This window comes from Fukomys damarensis, unplaced genomic scaffold, assembly GCF_012274545.1.
Source record: "Fukomys damarensis isolate Sample0158 unplaced genomic scaffold, DMR_v1.0_HiC HiC_scaffold_11, whole genome shotgun sequence".
NCBI classification, from domain to species: Eukaryota; Metazoa; Chordata; class Mammalia; order Rodentia; family Bathyergidae; genus Fukomys; species Fukomys damarensis.
This window is the reverse complement of record NW_022900923.1, coordinates 37,162,954-37,186,908: the sequence shown is the minus strand read 5'-3', so window position 1 is coordinate 37,186,908 and position 23,955 is coordinate 37,162,954. Positions and strand designations below refer to the sequence as shown.

Below are 23,955 nucleotides of genomic sequence, written 5' to 3'. Positions count from 1 at the left end.
ATTCCCCTCATCCTATTGTTAAACTATAATTATTTAAATTAAGTATTTCATCAAAATATATACTGTTTTAATGTTTTTAGATAAGGCACTAATAGGCTGTGTTTTCATCGACTTTCAGTTGACTTTTCAGTGTCTTTGGCCTCAATTTTCTGCATCTGCAACATGAGTTGACTGAGATCACTAAGTTTGAGATACCTTTTGACTCTAACATTCCATACCCCTGTGAAGTAAACATACAGCTTAGGCAAATGATAGTAGAGTCCATTTGGATGAATTCCTCCTTAGATAATAGATTTGGAAGCAATCCCAGAAATGGTTCCCTAAATCCTCAATTTTGACATCATCTTTCTCTTTTTGTTTAATGAAACAACTTTAAGATATCAGCCATTATTTTGAGGTCTCTTGCCTTAATTCCATACTGTCCTAACACAACAATTTTCTTGTGTATATTGTTTTTTATTTAAGCCATTGGAAATGAAGTTTTCTCTTCTCATTTTACTATATACTTCTCATCGCTAAGGACCATGAGTGAATTTAATGTCGATCTGAGAGCCTAGGCTTGAACCATACACTTGAGGGGTCCTCGTGTATCTAGACCGTGTTTGCTGGCAGCCAAGGTAACTGTTAAGAAATGTGCATAATAGTGAAGTTGCTGAAATATATTCAAGTAGACACTTTTTAAAAAAGAAATCTGCTTGTCAAAGTTTTAACTCAACTGATGAGAAAATGGTAGGGAACATTTAAATTGGAAAAATCATTTTTAGTGTTTCTCCAGAAATTTTTCTGTGTTTCGTAAGAAATTATAAACATATAGTTCTCAAACGTTTCCATATACAAAGGGCCCCTCATGAAAGAAGAGAACATATTTTTTAATGTGAGGGGAAGTAGCTAATAGCCTGCTGACTAGCATATAAAGTATTAAGAAGCCTTCTGCCTTTTTCCCCCAAAATGGACAACAGTGCATTCTGAATATCTTATAATACTGCACCACAGTGTTTATTTTAAAGTGAAAAAGCATTTTAAATATATTATTCATAAAATTATTCTCTTCCTACCTTCACCTGCAAGAGGAGTTAAGAATTCAGTTGCATTCACCGTATCCCTTCCGTGGCCACACCCCTGTGGCACATTTGTCCCACTGTTAAGGGTAACTGGCTCAGCATCCAAGAGACCGTGCATTCTTCACGGTTCTGTCACCTTCCTGGGGTATCACATTGTTTAAGGTGCTTGATCTCTTTCTGGGCTTCAGATCCTTGCCCAATTTTCTGTACTAATGCAGTATCCAGTCACATTGAATATTCTTTCAGATGCATCTTTCACACTATGCGGTTTTACCAGTGCTATGCCATGTCACCAGTGTTGGCTTTCTGTCATTCTTCCACGGCCCATTCAAACGTCAGCCTTTTTGTCTATTGTTCTGTCACTTATTTCCTTGAAATGTTGTTCATACTTGAGTTACAGCATTTATTCCAGGTTATTGTAACTTACCTTTTTTCACACATTCCTTCCTCTCTTTAAAGCCTTCCGTAATTGTTCCTCTCTCTTCTTCACTGTCTTTAACTCTTTTCTCTGTGCCTGTGTAATAGTAACATTATTTGGTTTGTATTAGATACTTGCACTCCAAGTGCACGAGATTCAGAGCGATGGAAACTTCTTTCACAGAGCTAACAGTTCTTGAGAAGGGAATGGGCTAACAAGTAAGAAAAATGTCAGTGAATGAAAAAACCCAAAAAATATGAGCTAGTTACTGGTTGACCCGTTAAGACTGTGTGATTGGAAAAAGCTTTACTGAAAGTTAATATTTATGCTAAGTGTAAAAAATAAAAAAAAGAATCTGTTTTGAGATGTAAAAGTGAGAACATCATTCCTGGTAGAAGGAATTGCTATTGCAAAGATCCTAAAAAGGGAAAGAGGTTAGAATTTCCCAGGATTTGAATTCAATCACCTACAGGCAGGGGAGAGAGTTGTACTAATTGAGATTTGAAGGGGCTGAATAAAGGATACAGATCAGACAGGGCTAAGGCAGAAGGAGTTTATATTTGATTCTAATGTAACAGTATTCTCTGAGGATGTTTTGAAGGGCTATACCTGGAGCTGATTAATATTTTGTAAAGATTTCTCATATTAGAAAAAAAGGTAGCAAAAGCCCTGTTACAAGACCATGGAATTCGCCCTAGAGAGACGAGATATGTGGACTGTTGTGGTGGTACAAAAGATAAAGTGAAACAGAAAAGACAGAATTTGATTATGTTTAGAAAGTAGAATTGCCATCTCCTGCTTGTAGGAAATATGAAATAAAAGATAATGTCCTTGTTTGCATTTTTCTATGGACAATTCTAGTAATTCATTTATCAATTTTCTCAATAGATTTTAAGCTTTTCTTAGATTGAGACCATTAAGACTAAAATCAATACATGTATTTTCTTGTATAGAACTATCTATTCTGGATGCTAAATCTTAGAAAAATTTCTCAGTAATGTGTTTTTTATAACTATATGTGAAAAGTTATTTTAAATATTAAAATGTTTACATACTAGTGTGATAACATTAAAGAATAAATAAGACTCATGTTAGAGAAAGAGGTTCTGTTTCATTAAACTTCATTATGAACGAAGGAGAACAGTAAGACAGCCAAGTACATTCACTAAGTAGAATATAAATAGAAGTCAGCAAGGCCATCCAACTCAAGAAATCATGGATTCCATAAATATGATGACAAATTTTCTTAATATAAGGAACATACTTCTGTGGATTTAAATAGAAAAATATGCCAATTTCTTAAGATTACCAGCGAATTAAATTAAATTTTATTTCAAAAGCCACTGCTGGATCTTGGGCAATTATATTGTTATTAAAAACAAGAATCTAAAAATTCATCATTTCATAAACAAACCCCATGTAGTTTTGGATAGGGAAAGTCATTTTCAACTAATATCTGGTAGTTCCTTGAAGACATTCTACCATATTCCCTAAGAAAAATGCAGTGTCTATGATAGGTTGATTATTGCTGTTGAATAAAAACTATGTATTTATGGTAAGCAACATGATGTTTTCATATTGGAATTTGATTATGGAATAGCTGAATTAATTAACATCAGTTTGATTGTGCAAATGCTAAATCAAGCTAATTAAGTTATCATGTATTCAACATTCTTTGTACTTAAACTATTAAATCTGCTTTTCACCAATTTTCAAGAATATAATACATTATAATCTAATGTAATCACCACTTTGTTCAATAAATTTCCTATTCTTATTTCTCTTATCCAACTTAAATTTTGTATGCTTTGATCAATGTCTCTGTTCTCCCTACATCCCCAGCCCCTGATAACTACAATTATATTCTGTTTACCTAAGTTCATTTTTTTTCTAAGGGTCCACATGTAAGTAACACCATGTGGTATTTGTCTTTCTGTGCCTGTTTTATTTCAGTGAGCATATCTTCCAGGTTCATTCATGTTGCCACAAATGACAAGATATTCTTTTAAAATCTTGACTGGAATAGCATCATGTGTGTGTGTGTGTGTGTGTGTATGTGTTTATGTATATGTAATACATATATATGCCCATTGTATAACATGTATGTATGTTACATACATGCATATTTTATATACGCATATGTTTATATAGTATTTTCTTTATACATCCATCTATTAATGGGTACTAAGTTGATTCAATATATTGGCTATTGTGAGTAATGCTTTAATCAACATTGGAGTACAGATATCTCTTTGCTATCCTTATCTCATTTCTTTTTTTGGGGGGGTACCAGGGATCGAACTCAGGTCCTTGCACTTGTAAGGCAGGTGACAGAACCACTGAGCTAAATTCCTTTTCCCCTTATCTCATTTCTTTTGAATGTATACCATAAGTTGAATTACTGGATCACTTTAATTTTTTTGAGGAACTGTTATAATGTTTTCCATAAAGATTTTACTAATTTATATTCCCATCAGCTCTCTGAGAAGGGTGCCTTTTCCCCTGCATTCTGCCCAACAGAATCTCATTATTGCTTGTCTATGTATTTATTTATACATGTTCGCAGTATGTAATGATTACATTTATCATGGAGGTTTAGAGCATGTAGTTAGCACATCTTTATTCTTTTTTCTTCCCCTACCTATTCCATTCTTCCCTGTTCCTTCCAACTCTTGCTCCCCATTTCTATTTGCAAAAGCTCTATTTCCATTTTTTCTTCCTTTATTTCTTGTTTTTCTATCACTTCCCTCCCCTTTATCCCCCCTCCTTGATAACATAAATCCTCACAAGTGTGAGATGATTTCACTGTGGTATTAATTTGCACTTCTCTGATTGAAGATATTGAACATTTTTTTCATAAAATGTTGGTCATTTTTGTCTTCCTTTAGAAATATCTTTATAGATACATTACCTATTTTTAATTTGTATGCATTTGTGAATTTTCTAATATCCTTCCTGTTACTGCTTTTTAATACTGATTTTAGACTTTCATGCATAGAAATTTACTTGGCTTTAATGTTTTATAGTCTAACATACGATCTATCCTGGAGAATGTATATTCTGCAACTCTGGGAGGGAATATTATGTATATATCTTTTAAGTGCATTTTGTTTAAAATACAGTTCAAGTCCAGTGTTTCAGGCTTTCTTCTGATACATGAAATCCTTTATGTTCTGGCCTCTGTCTCTAATGCTTCTCCAAATATAGTACTCTTGTTTCTGACATTCTGAACTATTTGGTATTATTTCTCCGAAAATTGTTTCATGTCATTATCCTTCTGCCCCTGCATTGTAGTAGAGGCTTAAAATAGTGAATGGATGAATCACAATAAATTACAGATGCATAAAAGAAACATTTATTAAATACTGACTTTATGCTGAGTGCATTTGGAGTGCTTTATTTAATCTAGTTTAATCTTTAAAATAATCATAATATTATATGCTGTATTACTGTCATGTTGCACTTGCCAGCTTCTAGCATTGTACATAATTTATTATGGTTGTAATATCATGCTATCTTCACCCTTGCTAGATATTTTAGCGTCACAAGTGTTTTAATTTCTCTGTTTAGTTCACTGCTGTGTGTCAGGCATCTAGAACAGTACCTGTAAGGTAGTAAACATTCAGTGGAGTATTAAGTGATTGAATTAATGCATTCTTTGGTCCAGTGATCATAAAGCTCAGCAGAGTAAATCCTTGAGACAATTTAAAAATGTCAGCTGACATATATTCTTTCAGTAGTATTGTGCTATTATTGTTATTTTAAATTATTAGTTCTACTAGTAAATTGCACTGGATGGGGGGTTCTTTATACTCTTCAGCATTTTCCTGTTCACTATACCATGGTAACTTAATTTAGTATACTGGAACCTTACATTCATCTGATTATCTAATTTTTGAAATGGCATAAAAAGTAACAACTTATTTCCATTTCTTCACATGTTTAATATACTTGGGTTGAGCTCCAAACAGACCTACCTTATTCTCACATGCCATAGCAGTTTGTGTTTATATATAGCTACTAACTGAATACCTTGCATTTTTTAGATGTCTAAAAATATCTACTGATTTAATTTCTTGTAACACTTCAGAGTACTTTTCAGTAACTTGTTAAGGTTTACTGAAAATTTATAAGAAGAAACATTTAAATTAGACTTATTAAATTTTTAACCTAGAGCTTTATATAAAAAAGGCAAATTTTAAAGATTTGAAAGAAATTAATATATTTTAAAAGTAAAGTTTCCTGTATTTAAAAATTTTACTTGATAAACATTTTGATTTATTTAAAACACTTTCTCTAGCTTTCAAGACCTTAATTTTCTTAGATTAATTATGTTACTTAGGTGGCCACGAAGTTTCTAATACTAGATACATTTTTGAGGTATTCCTTTAGGCTGAAGAAGGAATTGGGTTTATAGATTTGTTTGTTGTGCGGCTTCACTGTCGCTGCTACTCTTCAAGGTGGCCAGGTGAGCACAAGAGAGCAGGAACCGCTCTTCTCTCTTACCAGCCTGGTACAGAAAATCATACCACAGCCCATTTCCTCAGCACATTTTTTTATGAGTACCCCTAAACCTCAAATCAAATAGTTTTTTTTCTTCATTTTAAATAAAAAAGTAATTACTGCCATCCTCAAAATTTTTATGGAATAATTGCAATTAAGTATTAACATAACAGATGAGTAGACTGCTAAAGGCATTAAGCTATTAGTAATAACAGAACTTGTTTTAGAGTTTTAGATCAAATCCTGGAAATACACTGGCTGGTGAATAATTTTTCCAAAGCATATGTGTTATCCCTTAAAGGAAGGATACATTTCTACCAGGCCTATAAGTTCAAGTTTATTCTGTGATTTTGACCAGAACATTATTTTTATATTTTTTGAAAGAAGTTTGACATCAGGTCTATTCTTTATACTACATGGCATTCTTTAAACACTCATTTTATATTTAACTGTAATTTAAAACTCTGTTATATGACAAATGTTCATTTAATGAATAGTATTGCTCACTGAAGTACATTAAAATCACTAGGTAATTTATTTAAATTGAATTTATTTTCTATAAAGATAGCTATTTGAGGATAAAAATGTGGTAATGACCCTAGTGATATCTAGAAACAAAAACAAGAAGCCGTTTGGAGCTTGAAAATAGTCACCTCGTTACCTGTCATAGTACTTTATGATTGTGACATGAGCTTTAACAAAATCTAGTTCTTACAGTGTAGACAATTTAGAGGGAAAATTGTCATTGATCTTAAGAATTAATATATTTTATGTGTCTTGAGAATTATGTCTATATTATTATTTAAATATATTCTGTCTTGTTATAATAAAATCATATCCATATTATAGAAGTGCATTCATGAATTTCTTTAAGATTCAAAGCTATTTAATTTTGGGATGATTATTTGTCATACTTAGTTCTAGGTTTTAAATTTTCTTTTGGAATAAAAAGCCAAATGTCAAATTTCATGTAAAAAATATCATGTTAAAGAAAATTCTTATTTTTCCCTAAGTTCTACTTATAATCTAATTTTATAGTACAGGTATATCATTTTCATTGTTAATGTTATTAATCATTACAATTTTCTATAACAAATACATTCAAAGCTGTCTTCCAATTACCTAAAGATACATAGTTGTTAAATAATAGTTAACTATTGATTAACATATTATGATACATAATGGAGTCAAGCTTTTCAGTACAGATACTTTTCAGTTCAAAATTATTTCTCTGCAGCAATAGCTTAAAATGTTCTTATCTCTCTTACATACTATGAAATAATCCGGAGTTACTAGAGAGATCTGACCACCAACCAGCTCCATTTAAGAGGGGGAAAAAAAACTATTAATGAACCAAAAATAGAAAAAAAGGTTTTGGGCCAGTATTATTTTTCAGTATTGTTTCCTTTAATACCTTTTTCTGTTTATTTCTGGATATCTGTGTGTGTGTGTGTGTGTGTGTGTGTGTGTGTGTGTGTGTGTACATATAGTGCACAGGAGTATTTGCATGCAGTCAATCAGTACTTTGCAAACAGTTTCATGCTGTGTATATTGGTGTCTGATTGTTGCTGACAGGATTGTTTAGAAAGTCAGCGATAAGATGTGGCATTTTACCAAATGATTAATTTATTTTGGCTCAAATCACTAGTTTAGTAACACAGAGTAGTTACTCATGCTCAAAAATGCATGATCAGTAAATACTTTTGGGATTTATCTCTTTTTAGACTTGAACTATTCTACTCATTTAATAAAATGGATGGATTATTTTCAATAAACAGAAAAATGAAACCTTTTAAGAAGTCTTCTTGACTTAACCTTTTTAGAGCAAACTAAGTCCCCTAAAAGGGTGTTTTAGTTCTATATGCCAGTAATCTACTATTATAAATGTATCATTTTGCCTTCACCTTGTTTTTTAAAAGGTGATACATACTACATCAACTTAGATCACTTTAATTTGATTTATACTGCTGTGTTAAAAACATGTAAAATCAAGTTTTATGTGTATTTAAAATTGCTGGTTTTTAAAAATTAATCACTAACTGTACATACCCAAAATACCAAAATTATATATTACTAGCTCTGACCTCAAGATAGGATGAAATGAAGTGCTTCTATATGATATAAGTATTTATCTTTAAAACCTGGTAAAAGTGCATCATCCGTAGCATTGTTTCAGCATGCTTTGGTCAGCAGCATTTGAAATTCATTTCTGGCCCAGCAGGTACCGTAGCGGTAGAGTGCAAAGCCATGAATTCAGTCCCCAGCGCCAAACAACTACAATAAAAACTGTGTGCCATGCTTTTTGCCAGGTATTGATGTTGTGTACATGAGAAAGATTTCCTCAGGCTGCTCACAAATAGAGATGGAAACGTACACTTTTATTATTCAGCCTTTATTCTATCTATGCAATTATAGGCATTTCATATCATTTTAATTCTTTCTCATAAAATTCCATACTGTACTTATTATTATTCTCATTTTATAGAAAGGGGAACAGAGTCTCAGTTATGAGAAGTTGCCCAAGGTTTTCTGTCCAGTCAAGGGTGGAGTTGTGATGTAGGCCTTTCACAGACTCCATGTGTGTTTATACTGGAAACCTTCGGCATGTCAGGCATACTGAGGTTACAAAAATGGGTTATCTGTGGTGTCTGCTCTCAGAATTCAAAGTTCTTGAGAGCAGCTCAAGCTCCAAAAGGCCAGACTATCATTTTAGGCTAATTCATTTAAATCCGTGTTATCAAATTTTTGGTCAAAAGCATTCTGTGATAAAATAAAAATACGATTAAAACACATTTTCACCAGGAATCCCTTGACTCATTTGACATTACTTTTTAATTTTAATCTGCAAAAGGAGTTTGTCCGAAAGTTTTAAAGTATAACTTGTGTATACATTGCCGTTACTGCTCCCTGAGGAAAACTATTTCTCTACACAAGCCTTCTCAGTTAGTTTTGTCCATTAAGCAGTCAAATAGAACACTAGTATAGTCTGCGAATATTTTTAAGTGAAGCTACTTCACTTTCATTCAACTAAAATTTAAATTTCTAGGATAAAATTAGTCAGAATTAGTTTCAGAATGAATATGAACATCTTGTGTTACTTCTCCAATCTTTAAGTCCTGGGAGAGCTGAGGCCTGCTGAGGGGATCCATCGTCCTGGATAAGCAGCTTGGGAAGCAGCAGTGCTTTTGCGCAGACTTACTGCTCCGCAGAGGTGTGTGCTGGGCAGCTACCTGCAGCCTGTGACCTTGGCTGCTGAACTTTGCTGTTTCTTTTAATGAGTTAGAGTCTGTGCTGGACCTTTGTATTCTAACTAATTAGCTCTTATTTACCGAGCACCTGCTCTTCGCTTTGTGTGAGAAATTTCTTACGTATATTTGTATACCTCACCTATATGTATAATTATTTGGGAATCCTATGCCAATATTTTTAATATAGGTAACAATTTAATATTATAAAACTAACAAAAATTAACATATTTGGCACTTAAAAATTTCAGTTTATTGACGGTCGACTGGCAAAACTAAATGCAGGAAGGGGTTTCTCTGATATCTTTGAAGAAGAGATCACATCAGGTGGCTTTTGTGGAGGTATGGAATATTTACAGTATGATTATGCATCTTCTAAATGGCAATTGTCTTGATTTTTGCATTTGTAATCTGTTTCATATACAGGAATTTTCCTTATATGTGTATGTATATGCCTTAAATACATTTTTTTTCATCTTATAAGAGCAGTGATATCAACTTAATTTGCTTAGTATCTGATATTCTAAGCATTAAGATTGTCTCATAAATTGGTAGCTGTTGGCTCAGATGATTTATTAATATTATTGAAAATAATGCAGAAATCCAGTCAGTTTTTATGCTATAACCTTTCCTCCTGAATAGTAGTAGTCTCTGCTACAAAATGAATAATGATAGTAGCCGTAACTGAGTATGAATTGAAAAACTGAGATTATGGTTGAATTAGTACATTGTAATATAATCCAGAAAATAATTGAGCATTACACTCATCTACATTTTTAAGTAAATGTATTCTGACCGGGCAATCTTTACCTTTGTTACTTTGCTGACCATTGTTGCTTTAGGAAAGTTTTAAATTTACCATTCCACAAATATAAATTCTTCAAACATAGATATTTGGTGTTATAATTAGTTAATGATCTACAAGTCTATATATTGTATGCTGTCATTTTATATATAATCTTGACTTGCATAGAATTTTGCTTGAATCCTTGCAGTGTTCTGTTCATTCATTCAACCAGTATTGCTGGGTCCTATGTCCTGTTCTAGATATTAGGTAAACTAAAGAAATAAAAATCCCTTTGGCATGTTAAGTTTTGACCTAGTGTAATAGTATTTTTCTACCTCTGCCTGGCATGGTGGTATAATCTCAGCACTTGGGAGGGTGAGGCAAGAGGATCCCTGAAAATTTTAGTCCCAATGGGGCTACATAGTGAGTCCCTGCCTCAAAAGGAAAGAAAAACAATTTCATCTATACATGTCTAAGTAGTTCCTAGAATTCAAAATAAAATATGAGAAGACAAAAAGGAATCAGTAGCCATCTATAAATTTCACAAATTTAATTTTATTCTTAAATAAGAATTTTCACATGATAAAAATATAGAAAATATATGGAGATCATTTGTTATTAAAATAAATACGAATGAACTTGGCAGTGGTAGACTTTCATCTGATGTAAGTACATATAACTGAAAGCATTTAGCTTAGAGAAAAAGTTAGTTTATTTGACTCAGCAAGTAAGCTGAATGTTAAATCATTTAGTTTTCAGCTTGTGGATAAAGATTTACCTTCAAATGGAACTTTTGTATTAAAATAACGCTTTTTTACTTTTCAACTCAGACAAGCAAAATATTGTCAGCTTATGGACAAATTGCTTGAGGCATCTAGTCAGTATTTACATAACTGCTGTCTCATTATCTTTATGACCTCTGGGGCTAGTCGCTTTTATAGAATTGAAGATGACATCCTGTGACAGTAATGGGGTAGAACTATGATCCTTTTGTACAGTTAAGTTCCGTAATTTGGGGAAGTGGCTTTGTGTGTGAATGTGTGTGTGTGGTAGAAGAGGGTAACTAAAAATTTTTACGAAAAGTCTTATTTCTTAAGAAGAATAGGGGAACACTGTCATCTGACTTAAACAGTGCTATATTTTAGTATGATTTAATGACAATTGCTTTTGGCCCTTTATTACCATGAAAAAAGTTCTAAATTCTTATTTTGAAGTAATACTTATTGAAAAGAAAGCCTATTTCAACCATCGTTAATTTCCATGAGCAAGAATTTACCTTAAAAATTATGCCTTGTGTTATTTTTAGTTCTATTTTATATATGTATAGCAATTATTTCTAGAAGAAAATAAAGACATTTTTTAGGATTTAAAATATGAAAAATAAATAATCTAATACAAATTAGTAATATTTTTCTAACAACTAATTAGAAGGTATCTGTTTATGTAAGTTATGTGTCTGTATATGCATGTGTGTATTTATTTCCAAAAGTACCTTCTAGAGTCTGCTCCAAACTTGTCATACAGAATATACTTATGAGAAACAATATTCTCTGTTGTGAAGCTCACCTGTTCTTCCAAGAAGAAAACAGATTTAACTTTATTGATTCTCGTGTAGTAATTTTAGTAATTACAATATTTATTGAGCACTAATGCGTGACAAAAACTCACATAAAAGATCTACAAGTGTATCTTAGACTTTATATACTCTAAAAGGCCCTTTGATCATCCCATTTTGGGGTAAGGGGATTCTCAACTCAGTAATTCATTTAAGGTCACATACCAAGAAAAGGCCAGAACCTGAACTCAAAGTCTTGCTTTAACAACTATAATGCATTGATTTTTAAATGTTAGAATCTTGATATGAAAACATTCTGTAACTAGTTTTACTCAGGCTCTCCCTTATATAATTGACTAAAAGCAAAACTCTAGTTAGTCTCTTCTGTCTTTTAAATATTTCTTTTACACACAAAGCCCAGGAAAGATCACTGTATGAGAAACCAGCAAAAACTAAAACTGAAGGAAAAAATGTATTATGTTAAGCAAAAATAATTAGTAAATTTTGGAGAAAAAAATATTTTTTCCACTTTTATACATCAGTACTACTAGTAGTTTATGCACTATTTTTTTGCTAACGTTCACAGTTATAAAATTAGTATAAGCATGGTAATGCTTTACAATTATGTTTCTAATTAAAAATTCAAGTCAGTCAGATAGAGAACACCTTAAATGCCATTTGAAACTCGAGCCATAAAAATCTGTGACTGTATGGAGATTTTCCAAAATTTTTTTCTGTCCCAAGGGAATTGTTAAGGAAATACATGATTTCCTCACACATGATTCCTTTCATAAGACTCTTGCAGAATACTCAACCTTAGCTTAAAAGGAAAATAATGAAGACATAAGGAAATCTGTAAAACAATACCCATGGAGATTAACAGATGATAAAACAGAACCTCAGTACAACAAAGGCCTCAATTAAGTCAATACAAATCTATGAAATCTATGAAAAAGCCACCAAAGAACATTGTTAAGAACATGGTTTTATAACCACTTATAAAATGAAACTAGTTCTTAAAACTATATCAAATTGGGTAAACTTTAGAAAGGCGAAATATTTTCAGATTGCTTTTGTATGAATATATGGATATTCATTAATAGCATGTGTTTCTTCATTAGTTTCCTGGTATAATTGGGTCAGTCTTTTATTTATGTTTCTTTTTACAAACTAAACTATTAAAGGGTTTAAAAGTGATAGGCATTTATCATTTTTAGTGGCATTTCTCTGGCCAAATTGAATAATGTAGACCTCTTTATATTTATTGATAAATAATTGTGAATTACTAGAGTTTCAAATACATTTAAAGAAAAAGTCTTGACACAAAAATCAAGATATATTGTTCTTGAGTATGACAAAACCAGTTGTTTAATTAATGAAAATAGTAGTAAGGATATCCTCAAATGTGCTTCTGAATTGTCATAGATAGTTAATTTAAAAGACTGAATCGCTTCTCAGCCTTTTGGCTAAGATCAAGTGTAAAAGAAAGACTGAGGTATTATTTTGACATACAAATGAATATTTTTTAAAAAGTGGCCTCGTTCAAGTCGACCAATTCTAAAAAACCACAAATTCCCTCAAATATCTGCCTGTGTTTAAATCCAATTACATTGAGAGTAATGGATTCTGGTAACAAACCTGTCATAATTCTTAGTGAGATAAATAAAGTGTAAATTAAAGACAAAAAAAAGTGGCCTCGTTTTTTCATATTACCAAAGGATTATGTGCGAGTCTCCTACATTTTGTGGAGATACAGACCTTAAGTCATAGAAACATTAAAATTTAGAGATAGCCCTTAAAATTGAAAAAATAGGAATCTTTTTAAAATCTGCTGTACCACATTGCCCTGTCATCTTAAGCAGTGTGCTTATACCTAGGGAATTCCTCTTTGCCCTCATATTTTATAATTCTAGATTATTACTGCCAATTCTTATTATTACCTTTCCTTTAAAGGTGCTCACTTAGAGCAGCCTCGTCCCCTTTCTAGTGCGATTGCTCTGAAAGAGGTGCAGCGAAAACCTCTACGTAGTTTAAGTTTTACTATATTTTACTAAAGTCTTAGAGGGTGTGTTTCAGAGTTGAAGGACTAATGGGCCATGAATTAAAATACTAGATTCATATTCTTTCTCACTTGCTAGCCTTCCAGAGCAAGTGACACATCGTTTCAGAACCCCATTCCTTTTTTGGCAATTTACTTGTACTGATTACCATTTATAGTGTTAGGATGTGTTAGGGACTGTACTAGACATTGTGTAGTCAGTGTCTTTTATTCTGGCAACAATTCTAAGTGGCTGTAGCTATTAGGCTTATGCGATGCATGAAGAAGGTGCAGCCCAGCCAGGTTAAGTAACTAGGCCAAGGTCACATCCCTCCCGGATCGGGCATGAACCACACAGGTGCCTTAATTTCAGAGGCCCCTTCCTTATTAAATTGTGCTGCCTATGGCACTGGCTGCTTTGCCTGTTTTGCATTTTGGAAATGCAATTCAAATAATGCCATATAGGTAAACACATTTTACGGCTTTTTTTTGTATCTTTCAATTCCATAAAACAGCCTTTTTATAACTACTCTGAAGTATTTTTTTAAATGGTGTGTGTGTGTGTGTGTGTGTGTGTGTGTGTGTGTGTGTGTGGTTCAGATGTTTAAACATTGTCTGGGTTGACATATGTTCCAGGATGCTAAATTGCCATTGTATTGTTGGCATTTCTGCTTTATTTAAAATCATCTTGGAAAAATAATTAAAATCCTCTACAGAATAACTGTAACATCTAAGTCTTAAATATGTGATTTCTACACATTTTTAATAAGGAAGTAAAAAAAAAGAATGGGAATTTTAAATAAAGAAGTAAATGAATGATTTGAGTGATATGCAGTTTGTTTTTTGTTAGTAAAATCTGGATAAATAAATTGATGGGATAACTTGGAACTTGCCATTATTTTAGAAGGGAAACGAATATACCTTTAAAACTTTGATTAGGCCACTGCCACCTGGAGCCCTTGTGCCTTTTAAGCAATCAGATTACTGTACATACATTATTTTTTGTAAATACATTTTTCTATAATAATTTGATGAAATAAGAAAAAATATTTTCTTCTGTACTTCTTTCTCCCAAAAAAAGGCACAGTGCCACGCCGAGTGGTAAAAAGTTGTTTATAAGGAAGTTGTTTCTTGAAGTTTCTTTTAAATTAGAGAAAGATTTGAAGTAGAAACATGAATCCAGAGCTGGATAACAGCTGCAAAGAAATTCTTGGGCTGGAATCACCCTGCCTCTATTTTGTAACAACAGACTGATACTGTTTTTTAAAAAAATCTATTCTCTATGCATTTGAAATATTATTTTAAATGAATATAATTATGTACAGAGGAAAGCCTTTACAAAATATCCTAGGCATACAATATAGAAAAATCAGTTTTAAAGTCATAGAATTTTGGACTTCAAAATAGAGGTTACATTTTCCCCTGGGGAACAAATATTAAAATGAACACAGATTAATATATTAGCTTAGTATATAGATGAAGAAAACATTGTCTATTTTTAAAAGTGCTAATTACTGTGTTCCTGGGAATTAATTTATCAATTTTTACAAATATATTGACTCTTTGACAACATTGAAATTAAAATTTGCCTACTAAAATGTTAAAAATATGACTTCTTGTGATTAATTTTGATTTGTGGACTTACTTTTGGTCAAATGTTCCTGGACACTTTGATATTTTACAGGGAATCCAAGGTCGTATCAACAGTGGATGCATACAGTTAAGGTAACACTGAATCTTTGATGTCTCTTCTTTCATAGTAATAATGATGGAGAAATATTCAGTAAAAGTATGCTATTTATAGTCATGAAGTTTATTTGTAATACTTGAAATGAGCACCTAGAGTCTCACACTTTCAATACATGTGTATAGTACTCATAGTCGTGTTGATAATCATAAAGAAAATTGTAATGAAAACTTTTTCAGAGATAAGTAGCTTGTTTTGAGAAGCAGGTGTTGTCACTCTGTTCTATTACAGAACAAGGAGTTAGATGGACTAATAGGCTTTGGTGGAAATTTTATAATTCCTGGTAACATAATTGTGTTAATGTGATTTTCTTTCATTAAGTTTATTGATATATTTAAGGTAAACAATACAGTTACATTCATCATTGGGATCTTGTACCTTTACTTGATGTATCTTGGTCTTGTGTTTTCCCCATTCCCCTGCCCTCCCTTCACCCTTCCCTATTTACAAAGTTAATGTGATTTTTATATTAAACTCTTCCATAGAATAAAACTTTATTGCCCAGCACTGAAACAGCTGAAAAACATTGTATTTCTTTTTTATTATTCTTTAAATATATTTGTGCTATATTACTATCCTTATTACTCATCTGCCTAAACTTCAAAGATGAAATGATTTCAAATGATGTATTACACCAACTGAAAGGACAAAATGAAATGTTCCTATTTTGTTTTAAATTATTATAGTGCAGAAAACTTTAAAAACATTCAACATGAAATAATTTTTAGAATTCTGTTTTACTTTGGAGTAAGGTTCTTGCTCTGTGTTACTAATAATGCTTTGTTTTCAGGATAGTTTGTCAAAAAGTTTTGAAAACATGCTGTTTTCCTTTTGCAGAAAGGAGGTGCACTGTTCAACACAGCAATGACCAAAGCAACTCCTGCTGTACGGACAGCATATAAATTTGTAAGTTTTGTTTTGATAAAAATTCTACTGATTAAACTATGTATTGCTCTGGAAAATAGACATGTAATTTCAAAATATTATCTATTTTTTAAAAATGTTTACAGTTAGTAATAACCAAAGCAAATTAATTTGTTAAATTATGTTATTGTATACAAAGAATATTTCCTTTATATAATCTAAAAATGGTTCTTTATTTTATTTCAAAGCTATCAAAACAGTTCACGTCAAATCGAAACAATTCAAGAACACCTTTGTAAATTAGATTCTTTCATAAGAAACGTACTTAAAATTTCCATCATATACTTGAGGCTAAAGTGGAAAAATAAAGAAATATGGGCATTATTTCTTTTCTCAAAGATGCATTGACTCACCATAATTAAACAATTTTAGTGATTTGCCATAGCTTATGTTATATTAATAACATTAAGCGAGCAATAAAATAAAAATCTTTCATATGACAACTAAGCTCCTTCAAGGACTGTTCCTTCCTCTGTCCTATTCCATTCCGCCCTGATCCCCTGCAGCTTGCATTCTTATAAAGGTACCCAGTACTCCTTATTCCTTTAATGCCAGATACCCTCTTCTGTCTTCTTACTCTTGCTCAAGTTGTTCCTGCTACTTGGAACACCCAGTTTTTGCTCAATATCCACCTAGTAAACACCAGCTCATCCTATAAGACAGTTCAAGCATTTGTTTGCTCTTCAAAAACTTTTCCCAACCCCACTAAGAAAAAGAATTTACATTGCTATTTCTGTGTTCCCACAGTCACTGTAAGAACTTGTTTTAGTACTTGCTTTGTTTGTGTATGTTTTTATCTTTAGTACTACACTGGTAGCTCCTTGTAGGAGAAGTCTTGGATGGTTATTCATTTAAAACAGTTTATTTTAATTCAGTAGGTCATATAGAATCTGTTTTTATAAAACTAGGCCAGTCCTTATGATTTTATGAGAATTTGTCTTCAAATACTTTCAGCAAATAAATTCATGTGATTGAGTAAAAAAATTTTAATAAATATTTAGAACTTTTGTTTCCTTGACTTAAAATACTTTTTTTTCTTTAGGGTGGGGGATTTAGCTCAGTGGTTCCACTATCTGCTTTGCAAGCACAGGTCCTGAGTTCGATCCCCACTACCCCCCAAAAAAGTATTCTTTTTGTTTAAAAATTCTATTTCAAAGATAACCTTTTATAGTAGAGCCGATAATATACAGAGTTAATTCAAAAATACAGTACCAACATTCTGAATTATTTGAAGCTTTGTCATCAAGCAAAATTAAGAAATAATTATCTTAGAAACATCAGCCTCTGCTGTTTGTTTTTCCCATGACTTTGCTAAAAAATCTCTGAGTAGCTAGCTATCTCTAGAAGGTAGGTTTAAGTATAGACTTTGGAGAGATATTTTTTCACAGGTACCAAGTGAAAACCAAATAATTTTGAGCCTTATTTCTGAAACACACATAAATTAAGTTTCTAAAAAGACTTTTAATGGCCAATAGGCCCTCATTTAATTCCTGGAGCAAGAAATTGAAGAATTTTTTCCAGCTTAAAGAAGTTACGTTATTATGCGAAATATGTTTTCCTTCTTAATTTTACTTATGTCTTTCATTACAATACAATAAATAACGAAAGCTTATTTAAAGCCTCATTCATTATTTACAATTTTCACCCTGTAAGAAGAATGTTCTCCCTTGAAACCTTCTCTACAAGGCAGTAAAATGTTTCTGAATTCAAAATTTTGCCTTTTGTGGGATTATTCCTTAATTTTATTTCAGACAAACTTAAGATCTTAACTCTTTATGTCATTTCTCTTGTGATCGTGTCAGACTTGAATCAGAAGGTTTCAGGAAGAAAACAAATCATTTTGTGACCTTCATAGTTTCACATAAAACTTGTCTTTCCAGACTGCTCGTATTCAAAATCTGGAAGCTGAAATTCCTTTTGTGACCACAAATTGCAATGAACAAATCCCCAATTTCTGTTATGTGTGTATAACAGACTTTATTTACCTTCATTTTCTGTAAAATGTAAAGTTTTCAAAAGTGAAAAATATCTTACCATGTATTTACCTCTGTTTCATTTAAACAAATTGAGTATCTGTCATGAAGTAGGCCTTTTGCTCATATCAGAGTTGAGCATTGTTAAGGTTAGTAGGAGACACTCTATCCCAGCGTTTATATTTGTATCTCCATTGTTTTGCTGTTTGCTGTACTACAGAAGCACTAAGTATGTATTTGTTGAAGTGAATCATGATTTTGCTCTGTACTTGCAGCAGTTTTGATGCATATTTCTATGCATAGAAATTGTTTTCTGTGCTCTATATGCTTATGTTTTTACATACTTACCAGGGTCATAAAGAAAATCAGAGATGACAAACCTGCTCTCATAAATCTAAGAATCACCACGAAGGGAAGAGCACTCTTGATTTGCCTAAGAGCTTTTCCTAAATTATCTTTTTGTTAGGCCCCTGGACAAAGCCATTTACTTGATGCGTTTTTATAGAGAATATTTGTCATATATTGTGACATTTCAGGTTGGTAAAATGGAAAAAATGGAAAGAAGTTGTATTCCATCTTCTGGATAATAGGACAGAGACCCAAGAAGGAGAGAGGGCAGTAGGCATTTAAATTACTTAGCACACCCCCAGGACCACGGACAAACCAACACTAGAGTCATCTGTATTCACTAAGGAACCTCTGAAAACACTAGTTCCTGAAGTGCATGAGAAGATATTTGAGTAAGCCAGAGCACACTCCAAATGTGAGCAAACCACATATGGGTGCAAATTTTAGGAGATGAAAACAGAGCATTTTCCTTGGTATTGTATTTTTTTACGTAATGGAAATATAGGGATTAATATGAGTCATTTTTTCAGTGACTGTTCAATTAAAATAATGACTGTGACAGTACTTTATAAAATTCTGAAAAAACATAGGCTAGAATTTAGTATTATTTGTTTGTTTAGATTATCTTTTAATAAGTGTAATATTTTCATTTTGCTTCAGTTACAATAAAGAGTGTTTTTTCATTCAGTTCAAGGCATTCCTTGAGCAGCTACGTATGTAGTACTACTGGGTACTGCAGATAGGAGAAAGAAAGAAACAAGGGACCTGGGAAAGTCACGTATTTACTCCTCCTAGAAGCATCTTGCTAAAGCAGGATGTTGTAGTCTGAGGAAGGGTTTGGGTCTGCTGGTCATCAGTTTCTGGGTCTGTAGTTGTAGCTCATGATGCCTTCTTTTTGGTGAGACTGAAATTCGTTAGATATGTTTTTTAAAAGTTCTTTCGTCCTTCCTCTTTGAGAAGGTAAGAAGTTGGACTTTATAATTAGACTTAGCTTTGAATCTAAGCCATAAGTGTGGATTTATTCCCGAGCCACATTGCTTATTTGTAAAATATGATGATAATAGTACTAATTTCATAGAGTTATCGCGATGACTAAAAGAGATAATGCATGCTAAGCACCCAGTGCAGTTTTATATTTAGGAAACACAAAATAAGCATGAATTCCTTTTTTCTTTTCTGCTCTCTGCACTGAGTGGAGATTTCAGATGGCACAAAGGCTGGCGCCTTTATGAAGCCCCTGCTTTCGCAGTTATACTTCATAGGGTTCACAGCAGGGTCTGAGCCACGCAGATGCTGGTACCAAAGTCCAGCGAGACGTGAGGATAGCATTTAAATCGTTAAATTGCTTTTCATTTTTACCAGAAAATCTATTTACAAAATAGCCATATCAAGATAGCTTTGCTAATAAAAAGTCTTACTGAAGTGCCTGTAAAACACTTGCCTAAATTTCTTCAAATTGAAATATTTGCCCAAATAACTTTGTTCTGTGATGTGATTTCTCTTTGTCCCTAATTTGTTATAATTTCAAGACTAAACATTAGCAGTCTGGTTGATTTCCTTTTGTGTTCTTTATACTTTATGAGGCCAAATAGGCTAAACATTAGCCTTCATATATTTATATGTGAACAGAGGCTCATCGTGTTTTTAATCAGTTTATCTAGGTATAACAAGAAATAAATGGATAATTTTCCTGCACATAGTTTTAAATTATAATCCTTTGGAGAACCGCCTACTGCCAAGCCTCATGGGGATCCTTTCACCATGCACTAAACTAAAATCTAAGTGGATTAAAGATCTAAACATTAAAACAGAAGCTCTAAACTTGCTGAAAGATAAGTTAGGCAGAACTCTTGAAGACACTGGCATAGGAAAAGACTTTTTGAACAAATCCTTAGTAGCACAGGAACTAACAAAAAGAATCAACAACTGGGATCTCATCATATTAAAAAGCTTCTGCACTGCAAAAGAAACCACCAACAAAGCTAAAAGACAACCTGTGGGAAAAATGTGGGAAAAATTTTTTACCAGCTGCTTCTAAGACAAAGGATTATTACCTAGAATATATAAAGAACTCAAAAAAATCAGACCCCCCAAATATAAAGACCCAATTAAAAAATGAACATCTGAAATGAACAGACATTTCTCAAAGAAGTAAAAACAGCAAATATATTAAAAAAATGTTCCACATCACTGGTCATTCGAGAGATGCAGATGAAAACAACACTGAGATTCCACCTCACCCCACAAAGAATGGCTGCTATAAAGAAATCAACAACAAATGCTGGTGGGGTAATGGAGAGAAAGGAGCCCTTCTCCATTGTTGGTGGGAGTGCAGACTGGTGCACCTACTGGGGAAATCAATATGGAGATACCTCAAAGAGCTGTGACTTTTGACCCAGCCATCCCTCTGCTAGGTATCTTCCCAAAAGAATTAAAAGAATCATATCACAGTGATATATGCACATCTATGTTTATAGTGGCACAATTTGTAATAGCTAAAACTTGGAAACAGCCCAGTTGCCCATCAGTTGGAGATTGGATAAAGAAGATGTGGTTTTTCTGTAAAATGGAGTACAACTCATCCACAAAGAATGAGAAACTAGAGTCATTAATAGAAAAATGGATGCATATTGAGGCCATACTCTTAAGTGAAATAAAAAAGACACGTGTAAATACCGAATAGTTTCTCTGGTGTGAAAAACTAAAAGTGTAAATAAGATCCAAATTGTATAACTGATAAAGTGAAATAGGAAGAAAAGGGCTAAAGTTGGAGGGGAAAGTAGGAAGGGTAGGGGAAAGGAAATAAAGGACAAGCAAAAAATATAAGAAAAGAAAAAAGTGGAAACAAAGTCTTTGTAAATAGGGGAAGGTGGAGGGGGTGAAGGCAGGGCAGAGGTATGGGGGAAAAATAAGAGAACCAAGTTCTGTCATGTAAGGGTACAAGATCCCAATGATGAATGTAACTGTACTGTATACTTAAAAAGTACCAATAAACTCAATAAGAAAAAATAAATAAATTATAATCTTCTTTGTTAAATTATATGAATAGTAATTTTCATTGGACATAATTTTATATACTTATTTTATAAATGATAACAGAACCATTCTAAATCAGACACATTTATTATTGTTTTCCAGGCAAAAAATCATGCAAAGCTGGGATTAAAGGAAGTGAAGAGTAAGCTAAAACATAAGGTATGTCCTATTCTTTTTATTCTACCTGGATTCTTATATTATCTTGAAGCTTTTTTTTGTTTTGTTTTGGCTTTTGGTTTTTGGTTTTTTGATTTTTGAGACAGGGTCTCTCTATGTAGTCGAGACTGACCTGGAACTCACTATGGATCCCAGTCTGGTCTTGAACTCACAGCAATCCTCCTGCCTCAGCCTCCAAAGTGCTGGGATTGCAGGTGTGCACCACCACGCCCAGCGAAACTTATTCTTTACAGACCACATGAAATTTATTTTTTAGTGACTTTTGAAATATGCTTATGTCTTTGTTCAAGAATATATTTTCCATAACAAGCCCTCTGGCAACTAACTGCACTCTGTATGCATCCCCTGAATAATCTCCTTATTGTTGCATGCTTATCACAGAACTGTAGAAATCTTTAAAGATACATTAACAAGATGTATGTTTTCATAGAGTTGTCTTGATATCATAGTTGAAGTTCTTCCTTCAAGCTAAACATTTTTAAAAAAGATATTCCTGGCATAGAATTAATCTAGTAATGTCATTATTTGGTTTTTATGGGCTTTTCCAATATTTTAAATTGAAGAATTTTGTCAATGTACAAAAGATTTTAGATGAGGATTTATATTTGAATTTGTGACGATTATAAGTATATGAATATTCATGTGTACATATCTGTATGTTTGGTTTGATTACCTTATATATTTGCAGATTTTATTTACAGTTGTTACGTTTTGAATTTTACCTTTGAAAAAACATACTATTTACAACTTCCAGTGATAGTTATGGAGAACACATTATCTTAGAACAAATTTTATTTAAATTATCCAAAATAAACAAGATTATTTTAGAAATTATTGATTCATAGTATAGAAAAATGCAGTTTCTCCCTAAATATGTTCTTAAACTTATAATATCCAAAGTTCTATTTTGTTATTTACACGTATATCAGATGTCTTCTGTTAATCAAATAACTTTAGCAATAGCAGGAATATTCTAAAATAATCATTTGTACATTTTTTCATGTGTAGGAAAATGAGGAAGATTGTGGGGCCTGTTCTGGTACAGTACAACATACACCAGTTTACACATTACACAGTGAAAGGAAAGAGAACCTGGAAAAGCGCAAACTTGCCCCGGTAAGTGTGTTTACCCTTTTTGGCTCCACATTCTGTAGTTATATAATTTAACTGAATTCTTTAGGAACATTGGATCCTTTACTTATAGCTTATGGTGAGAAAACCTACTCTATTGGTCAAGGAGAAAAGTAGGTGAACGCTGGCTGGCGATCCACACAGTATGTCCAGATTCCAGCCTCTGCCTGTAGGTTGAGCGTCGCAAATCTGAAAATCCAAAGCCCCAGACTTTGAGTACCAACATGATACCACAAGTGGAACGTTGTGTACTGTACTTTGCGGGACCAGTTGTATTCAAAATATAGAAACACTATAGTATTTATAAAAATGTCAAATAAAATCACCTTCAGGCTATGTGTATAAGGTGTATATGAAACATGAATGAATTTTATGGTTAGACTTGGGTCCCCTCCTCGCTATATGTCTCCCCTACCTCTCTCTTTAGAATGTATATCTTCTAGAACCCAAACTAAAATATGTCTGTTCCCAAACTTTTCAGTTAAGGAGTATTCAGTCTTTATTTTATCATGGAGCTTATAATTCACTAAGGAAGACAGACAAATAAATATGTAGTTACCATAGAATATGAATAGTTTGGTGACAAACAGAACATCATAGATTACTTTAACTCCAAAAGTAAAATGAAATTCATACATAAACATTTGATTATTGAAATAGTGCATAGAAATTAGATAATCAACTACCATAAAACTTACAATAGCATTATACTCTCATAAATCCGTTGTAAACTTCTCAGCTGAAAATATAATTGAAAATACATTTAGCAACTTACTTTACTACATAGCTTAGCAACATAGTATACTGTAGAATGATTTACCCTCCTGATCGCATGACTGACTTCTACACTGTAGCAAGAGAGAACATTGTATGACACTTATTGGTGGCATGGAGAATTCAAAGTTGAAATATAACCAACTGAAATATAATCAACTGAAAGGTTTTGACTTTTCTTGCCATCTTAAAAAATAATTAAGCAGGGGGCCTGGGATTTAGCTCAGCGGTTTGGTGG

General features: G+C 32.6%; 1 protein-coding gene across 1 annotated transcript in view; it reads left to right on the top strand.

Annotated features, from left to right (window-relative positions):
• Dennd1b (DENN domain containing 1B) overlaps window positions 1-23,955 on the top strand; it is a 218,564-nt gene that overhangs the window by 169,607 nt on the left and 25,002 nt on the right. The window contains exons 16-20 of the mRNA XM_010635412.2: window positions 9,479-9,569; window positions 15,292-15,332; window positions 16,192-16,260; window positions 21,738-21,794; window positions 22,821-22,928. Coding sequence (XP_010633714.1) covers window positions 9,479-9,569; window positions 15,292-15,332; window positions 16,192-16,260; window positions 21,738-21,794; window positions 22,821-22,928 — 366 coding nt within the window. The remainder of the gene's footprint in view (window positions 1-9,478; window positions 9,570-15,291; window positions 15,333-16,191; window positions 16,261-21,737; window positions 21,795-22,820; window positions 22,929-23,955) is intronic.